Raw genomic sequence first — 9,193 nt, 5'->3', positions numbered from 1 at the left:
TGAGACTTGAATTGGACTCTAGCTCAAAGACTTGTGAGCATCTCTGCCTCATGGTAGCGAACTTCTTTCGTTAATTAATTTATAATCTCTGGATTCATGCATCTTTGCTCCAATGGTCTTTGGCTCTAAAAATGTCACATTATGTGACTTTTTATCACTTTTCTCTGAAACCTATTTTTGCGAACTCTCCCTGATGGTTTAAAATTTGTAATACATACAGTTTGGTAATTATTGCTTAAAGGGGGCATGGCTTATTACAAGAAATGTAAATTCTAGTCATTCTCATTCCTAACTTCAAAACATCTATGAAATCACCTGTATGTATGTTGTGTCCTAAGAGCTGAAATGTTTTCAGCACATCCACTGATTTCTGATTAATGTTTGCCTCACAGTAACCTATGGTCAACTAAGTCTGTCACTCTATATTTTTCAGAATATGCTAAATCAATTAACATCTATAGCTCCACAAACTCTTTCAAACGCTACAAAATCAACACAGATATTCTCTAGATGGCCGATATCAGTGTGTGCAAAGGGTTTTCAGATCAGTCAAATGGTGAGTCTGCAGTGATATTCAGTATCTTGCCATGACTTGTACAGTATGAATAATATGTCTAAGTTCTCTGTTTTATTTGGATCGAGTGACACTTAATTTTCTCTACCTTGAAGTGTTTGTTGGCCAGCTTAAATTTGAACCTTTGCACAAAATGTCGAAGGTGGGTTGAACATTTCACCTAGTAGTCATGTATATATAATGACCACTTTCTGATCCAAGGTGATTCTGTAAAAATCAAGTTTGAGTTTCCCCAATTATCTCAAATTCTTTCATCATTTAATCTCCCAAGTCATCTGCATCTGTTTTCTCTGGAAATGGAATTTTTCGCAATTAGGGAATAACCCTACTACCACTTCTAATCATCTGTCATGGTTTGGGGTTTAAGTATTATTATTTGTTGCTTTATTTTTAAAACCCTTCCTCCTGTGTCTTTGTGAAATTCTCTTCCTGTTTTTGTGTCTTTCTGCCCTGTGTATTAGGTGTCATTTTTCATTCTGCTTTACTTTGTTAACACCTCTCTTATTTCATACCGCTTCACTTCCTCCCCTTGTGTGATTTTTAATTGGTTGCTCCTACCTGATTAGTTTTACCTGCGTCTCATTATCTTCTCCTCACTAGTGTATTTGGCTTGCCTGTTTCCCTCACTCTTTAGGCCCTTTCACACTGCCTTATTTTCTGGGAGTATTGCGCCAATATTCCACTTGTTGCGCTGTATGAAAGGTACAGGTCCGAAAAGGGGTGTCCAGTTTGATCACCCTCTGAGCCGGGAACGTTTTTAGTAACAGAGCCAGAACGATGTCTGTGTGAAAAGCCACAGCCAGAATGCCGGTGACATCTAACTGCCTTTTTCTACGTTGCTGGTTCCGGAAAGCTGGATTGCTGGGATATTTTTGTATGTGATGCCAGAAACGTTGTTCAGTATGAATGAGCGAATGCAGGATATTGGCAGATATTCTTTCTGTATTTATTGTGATATCTCTGTATGAAAGCGGCTTCTGCCAGTTCGTCTTTGTCTCTTGATCTTATGTCCCAGCCTCATTACTACTGTAGTTTCCCAGTAGCATAGCTTTGGATTATCTGTGTTTCCTTTAGACCCTGACTTTGGATTTTGGAATCTGGTCTCCGGATTCCGACTGCTTACTTGGTATGACCCTTGTGCCTCTCATTCAGTGTTTTTCGACTGACATCAGATATTTAAGATACAAATATTTTACTCTTCATGGACCCTGTTCTTCTTTCAAGTAACAACCGCATTTAGATAAATTATTTAAAGGTTAAGGACAAAAGGTTAAATGTTCAATAGGTCTACTGCTTGTGCTACACCACTATAAACTTTATATTGATATCATAAAGACTGAAACATGTAACTATGTAAACCACTAACAACCCAAAAAAAGGGAACACGGGGCTTCATGTGTTTACCGGCCTTTCAGATACATCAACTAAGCTAACTCAACTACATGTGTCTGTTTGAATTTATGGTTGATGAAACGCATGAACACATGGGAAGCCCGCCGTTTGCATAACGCATTCTTATAATCATGGTGACTGCAGGGCTAACAGGGGTAGTGAGAACAGGAGAGACTGGATGCAAGAAGCAGGAGTCGGCCCGGCTGCCGACTGGACACGAGGAGCAGGAGTCCACTGGGTAAGGCAGGCCAGGTAACTGCTGAGCTGTGTGACATATGAAAATGTTGATAGTGATTGCTAAAAATTTTTAGGAGGAGTCGCAAAAAAAAAAAACTGATTTGGAATAAATTCTAAAAGGTGTAAATGGGAATGGCTTAGATTGATAGATTGGTTTGGACCCACGAATCCAGGAACAAAATATTTTCTGTCTTAGACTTATAGTACAAAAACTAAATTTGTTGTTATAGCGCCACCATCTGGCCAACTTCAATTGTCTGAGTGGCGAGTGAAATTTCCAGCCTATCTGCTGAGTTTGAAAACTATACTTTTAGGGCACAAGAACAATAGATACAACAGGCTTCCAGCAGCTTTGCTGCACAGCAAAGAAAACAAAACGCACTACGCCAGAAGGCTGCTTCATCGGGCAAAGAGCTCCTTCTCCTCCAGCCTTCCTCAATATGGGGTAGGGCCACCCACAAATCACCTTATCAGTAGCGCACCTGAGAGAGAGAGAGAGAGAGAGAGAGAGGGGAACACAAGTGTGTAATACCCATTATTATCAATACACTTGAATTTACACACAGGTGTCCCCCACAAGCCCATATTGTACATATACCCCCAACCCCACATGCATGCACACACACCATAGCTCCCTGCCTGCCTTCTGTAAATCCCAGGCTGCTCTGACAAGCTGCATTAAGAAGCGCCTGCTCAGCATGAACACATCATAAAAGTGGACATGCAATTTCTGTTTTCACCAAATAGCCAGCCGAGCTCGTTCTGCACCTCTGATTTTAATACACTCGACAAGCAGCTTAGCAGCCAAGGAGAGAGAGAGAGCTCAAGCCCTGGGGGAGGTGGGGGGAGGGGTGGGGTACGGCTGTGTGTATCTGAGGAAACAGAGGGAGAGAGAGAGAGAGAGAGAGAGATATGCCTTTCAGCACTGCTAAATCAATTTTTCAATCTGAATTATCAACTAGAATTTGATTAATATGCAAATTCAGAGGGGGGAGGGAGAAAGTCTGGGATGATTCTCTTTGTGGATAGTAATTAATCACCGGTTAAAGTAAATTAATACATATATCAATTTTGTCAGGGACACGCTTAGTTCAATAGCCCGTAAAATTGAAGTTTGAAGTTTAAGGGGCTCTACAGGAACGTTATAACTAAAACTTTCAAATCCGCTCTATTTAGTGATCAATCAAGCTGTGCCCTGCGGCAGAGGCTCATTTCTTCAGCTCCGTCCTGACACACAGAAACACAGAGCGCAGACGCCTGCTTAACACACTGCTCCTCAGGCAGAGCTACTGCAGACTCACCCAGCCCAGCACAACCCAGGAAAGGACTGGACAGGACAGAACAGGAAAGGACAGGACAGAACAGGAAAGGACAGGACAGGACAGGACAGCAGAGCACAGGACAGGACAGCACAGGACAGGAAAGGCCAGCACAGACAGCACAGGACAGCAGGACAGCACAGGACAGCACAGGACAGCACAGCACAGGACAGCACAGGAAAGGACAGCACAGCACAGCACAGCACAGGACAGCACAGCACAGGACAGCACAGCCCAGCACAAGCACAGCCCAGGAAAGGACAGGACAGGACAGGACAGCACAGGACAGCACAGGACAGCACAGGACAGCACAGCACAGCACAGCAGCACAGCACAGCACAGACAGCACAGCACAGCACAGGACAGCACAGGACAGCACAGCACAGCACAGGACAGCACAGGACAGCACAGGACAGCACAGCCCAGGACATGAGAGCCTGTGTTCACTGATTATTAGATGTAACTGCTCAAAGCATGGTGTATTTTTGTACTATAATAATGGATGTATGTTTATTATCATTGTAATAACAATAATAAACAATGTATCAATTTTTATTAGTAGTAATAATAATAGTGCTTATTATTAGATTATTAAAACTACAACCAATAATGTATATGATACAGTAATTATCCCATTTCTTAATTGTAGTAAAAATAATAAAAAAGCATTCTACTACTACTACTATACTTCTATATCATTATTAACAATAATAATAAATAAATGGTACTGATCTCTATGGGAAATTGATAATAATTTAAACAACATTAAGCAAAGCTAAAATTGACAAATACAATTTATAAATCTCACATCATTTGCATATAATACTTTCTAGTACTCCTACTGCTGTTAATAATAATAATAATAGTTGTAGTAATAATACTAATCAATGTGATTACTGCTACCACTAACATATATGAAGCAGTAATTATCCCATTCCATAACTGCAGTAAATGAAATTTAAAAAAAGTGTTTTACTACTACCATACTCATTATTAACAATAATAATAAAACAGTACAGATTTCTATGGGAAATTGGATAAAAATTTTAATAACAATAAGCAAAGCTAAAATTGACAAATGCAATTTAGAAATCTCACAAATTCGAATGCAATATTTTATCATACTACAACTGCTGTTAATAATAATAATTTGTAGTTGATATAACAATGAAGATGAATAATTCTCTTGTATATAAATATATTTGTCATTGTGTTGGCAGCTCTCAGATGCTAGCAGCCAGTTTAGAGGTCCACCAGGAAGAAAGGGAGGGGGGGGCGGTGTCAGGTCCAGTTGTTTAAGCAGGGGGCCATGCATCAAACTTCAATTTTCCGGCCGATTGAATAAATGATTCTCTTCTCTCTTGTGTGTGTGTGTGTGTGTGTGTGTGTGTGTGTAGTGTGTGTGGGGCTGCAGTGTTTGGCCGACATCTCCTTCCTTAAAGTAACACAGTTTTCCAGCAGTGTGCTTCACGTGTACTAATGAAAAGCTAAAACACTCAGAATGTCCCTGCCCAGAGCATCATGCGCCAGCTTTCTGCACAGGCACACAGGGAGTATACTGTGTACAGAAGGCCTATGTGCAGGGTAGTAGATTAAGTAAATAAAGAAAAGAAACCATATATCTAATAATGGAGAAACCATGGAGAGAACATATGTTTTCTTTTCTTTATTTATGCACTTACATTTCATTTCATACAGTTCCTCAACTAACATTATTATTTATAGTAGGCCTACCACCTAGATTCTGTCATTGAAATGTTTAGTAGGTTATTTGAAAGAAACATCATATGAACAATTGTTCATTTCTTTACATGAAAATGATCTCATTTGAGTTAAAAGCTCCAAGAAAAGTGGACCTTGAGTTAAGATTTTTCTGGTCAAAATCAAGTAATTGCATGGGTACACTGAGTCCCAGTAAGAAATATAAAAATATGCCAATGCCAATATACCCCAATTGAATTAAATGATATGAGATGATATGTTCCTAATTGTATTTGTATTTATGTGTAGAAACGGACTTGTTGCTATCTGTTTATTTGGGCGAACTCTGGTCTCAGTAACTGCAGACTACATGAGCAAAAGGCTGCAGATATCTGATGAAAAGCAGAATGATGAAGTGTGAGATTGAGAGCGCTGTCATCTTCAAGTCAATTATTTTAACGCTCCCGCACGGACACGAGGCTCTGACCAGCCCACCGAGCTCCATTCACATTCATGGCCGTGTGTTAACGCAGTGGGCCCGGACACCAGCGAGGATGTCTGCATTGTGTGGGACAAAAAGGGGCCCTATGTCGCTGAAAAGACGGGTTAAGTTAATCAATCAAAGTGACTCGTAAATGAGAGGAGAACCCTGAAACCATATGGCCTCTGAAACACTCTCCTGGCCGCCTTTGTGCGCTGAGACCCCCGGACAGATCGGCGGGGAGAAACGCTTGTCTCCGTATTGCGCGCTGCTGGAGAGAGGCCCCCGGGGAACACACACACACACTCACACACACACACACACACACTTCAGGCCTCTTCTCGCTCCAGATTGTGTTTCCCACAGAGAAAAATTAAAATACACACACGATGTCAGAGGGCAAGTTGCTGTTGTAAATGGATTTGGCAAACGTCGCTGTTTCTGCGCCACAATCCTCCCAAACCCACGAAACCTCTACCCCGAGCAAAACTATGATGAGGCCCCAATGACGGCATTAAAAACGACAGGTTCATTTTGTCGTATTCCATAGAAATAATTTAAATAAATGTGTGAAAGGGAGACTATTTGAAAATGTTTTTTATTTTACATGGTCAGTTTACATTACACTTTGTACAGTTAAACGTGTTATGTGTTTTCTAAAGGCACTTGAAGGTTTACAAAGCATTATAATATATTAAATTGAGATTTATTACAAGCTATTAGCTACATAGATTTTCTGTGTGTGATTATCATTTCAGAACAATTGACATATCAAAAAGCTGAACGCTTAAAAAACGATTTGTAGAAGCTTTCCCAACCATTTCAAAATAAAAGCATGCGGTGAAATATTTTAGCGATTGACCAGAATATCCAGCCGGCTCGTGTGTGTTTGAGTGTGCACCTTGTTTGCTTTTTTGCGTTTTTACTTTTGAATGTCTCTCTGTCACGCCCTGTGTCACGCGTTTTCTGGGCGCGCGCCTGGTCATCAGCAGAAAGCAGTGGGCCCGTGGCTTCTGTCAAATCAAAGCGCTGTGGCTGTTGTCTCTGGATAGTTTGACCGCATCGCTGCGTGTGCTTGTAAAGCTAGGTGTTCTGTCTAGAAACATCGCGTTATTTGGCACTCCACACCGTGGTCTCGGTGACCATGGACATATGCAACTTCAGTCATCCACGTCAATCTCCTCATCCTCCTCCTCCGAGCAGCACTTGCTGCTCAGCCGGCCCGTGCACCACGACGATGCGGGGGAAAGAGGCGAACTGTGCGGTCTGCCGGAGTCGAGGTTCTCGGTGGTGTCGTGGTGGGACCTGGCAGAGACCGGGTTCGGCTCGGTGTGGCCTGGCGCTGAAACCATCCCTCCAGCAGCGCACTTCTCTAGCTCGGCCAGCTTGGAGAGCTTCTCAAAGGCCACACAGCCCGAGGCCTTGGCGGACTCCACGTCCGCTTTCATCTCCTCCAGGTCCCGCTTGAGCTTGGCCCGCCGGTTCTGAAACCAGGTGATGACCTGCGCGTTGGTCAGACCCAGCTGCTGGGCGATCTGGTCCCGGTCCGCCGGGCTCAGGTACTTCTGGTACAGGAAGCGCTTCTCCAGCTCGTAGATCTGGTGGTTGGTAAACGCCGTGCGGGACTTCCGCCGCTTCTTAGGTGTGTTCCTCTGGCCGAAGAGCGTCAGACCGTCTCGGCCTGTGGGAAAAGGGATATATTGGGTCATTTAGGCTAAGGCACAAAAAATAATATTAAAACATGAACGGTTCATGTCCACAAGCCTTTAGCAATGCACCTGCGTCCCCAAGCCACCAAACACTTCACAGCCACTCCAAAATAAAATACTGCCCAAGTAGAATGACTGCTGTATGACTCTTTTAAGTCTAGACAGTGTGATCAATTATCAGATGTAGCTCATAAAAAATACACACACACACAATAGGCTATATATAAAATTCTGTATTATTTCCAAAGATAAAATTTATAATTAAAGATAACATTATAATTGTTATTTATTAAAGTAAATTGTAAATATGGAATTGATGATGCTAAACCAGATATTAGTCTCAAAAACATCCTCTACAAATACTGTTTCTTGTATGTCCATTCCAAATTTGAATTAGAAAATTGGTTTAGATTATACACTTATTTTCATTTGTATGAAAATAACTTTAGGGTGATTTTAGGCTACATTTCAGTTAAATATATTTCTTTGGTAATGCCCTATGTAACAATGTTACACATTAATAATAGCCTACATAATAATACATAGCCTACAATGTAAATGCAATTCAAACTTGATAAGGAGCCTTCTGTAAATATAGCCAATAATAATAATAATAATAATAATAATAATAACCTTTTTTGTTTTATTTTCCAGAAATTATATTTTTGCTTTTAGTTTTTTACACAAAACAAGTCGCAGAGTATTCTAGAATCACAAACTAAAAATATTTATAAATAAATTTAAATTTATCTCGTTTTGTTTATCTCTCCAAAGCACGCGGGCTCGAACTGTATTTTTTCTGAAAAGAAAATTATGATTTTAAATACTAGCTGCAACAGCGTGGTGTTTACAATTCACATAACAACAAGATAACGAACTGAAGAGAAGCATGAAAGTCCTTTACCCTCGGCAGCCTGCAGGACGCTGACCTCCAGGCCCTTGAAGGTTTTGCTGGCCAGCTCCTCGAGCGCGCAGAGCGGGGAGGTTTGACTGAGCACCGCCCGGCCTGACAGGCGGTGACCCGCCGAGGGAGAGATGTGGCGCTCCACCCCGCTCAGGGAGTAGCTCCTTTTCACTGACGGCTTGTTGAGGATGTCCTCGATGCTGAAAGGTGTCAGCGGCTTGTTGGAGATGGCCGGCGGCGGGAGCTGATCCAGCGGACTGCGCCTCCGCTCCTCCAGCACTGCTGGGCATTTCGAGTCGTCCTTGGAGTTCATGGCGGCTCGGCGGGTCACACCTGACTGTGGCAATTTAGACAAGAGCGATTCAAAGCGGGGACAAGCTGCCAGGCTGCGGTGAAGTTGTACAAAGAGAGATAACAGGACGGCAGCTCGGATCACAGGTGTCTCTCCAGCCGCATGTTGGCCGCTGAGCTGCAGGCTGCATGGACACTTCTGACGTCCAGACCCACCACGTCTCCGAGCCACTTTTCCAGGGTGACGCACAACAAGGCACGAGCCGAACCCATCCGGTGGTCGGTGATGCACCAAAAGCAGCAGCGTTTGACCACCAGTAACAAGTTACTGCTGACTGGAAGACAATCAATTATTCTCTCTCTCGCTCTTGCGCGCGCGCTCTCTCTCTCTCGCTCTCAGAGTGTGTGATGCAGTCAGATACCGGGGAGCGGTAATTAGAGGGCACGGCGGAGAGGAGGAGTCCAATTAGAAAGTGGAGCAAGCCCACTTAACACTTTCTCTCTAAAATTAGATAATTTGTCACAAAAACAAGGAAATGTTTCTCTCCGCGTGATTTTATCCTCATTTGCATACATGGCGTAATT

The 9,193-nt window shown here is 42.4% G+C and overlaps 1 protein-coding gene across 1 annotated transcript; it reads right to left on the bottom strand.

Annotated features, from left to right (window-relative positions):
• Positions 1-6,414: 6,414 nt before the first annotated feature.
• On the bottom strand, positions 6,415-8,981 carry LOC119912903 (transcription factor LBX1-like). The gene is made up of 2 exons (XM_038732134.1): positions 8,318-8,981; positions 6,415-7,385 (listed from the first exon to the last, which is right to left on the bottom strand). The coding sequence occupies exons 1-2, from the start codon at positions 8,628-8,630 to the stop codon at positions 6,865-6,867; spliced, it is 834 nt and encodes a 277-aa protein (XP_038588062.1). The 5' UTR covers positions 8,631-8,981; the 3' UTR covers positions 6,415-6,864.
• Positions 8,982-9,193: the final 212 nt, after the last annotated feature.

This window comes from Micropterus salmoides, unplaced genomic scaffold, assembly GCF_014851395.1.
Source record: "Micropterus salmoides isolate LMB-PRFRI ecotype aquatic unplaced genomic scaffold, ASM1485139v1 Ms_hic_scaffold_2, whole genome shotgun sequence".
NCBI lineage: Eukaryota > Metazoa > Chordata > Actinopteri > Centrarchiformes > Centrarchidae > Micropterus > Micropterus salmoides.
Note: the sequence above shows the minus strand (reverse complement) of the source record. Positions and strands in the feature narration are given on the sequence as shown.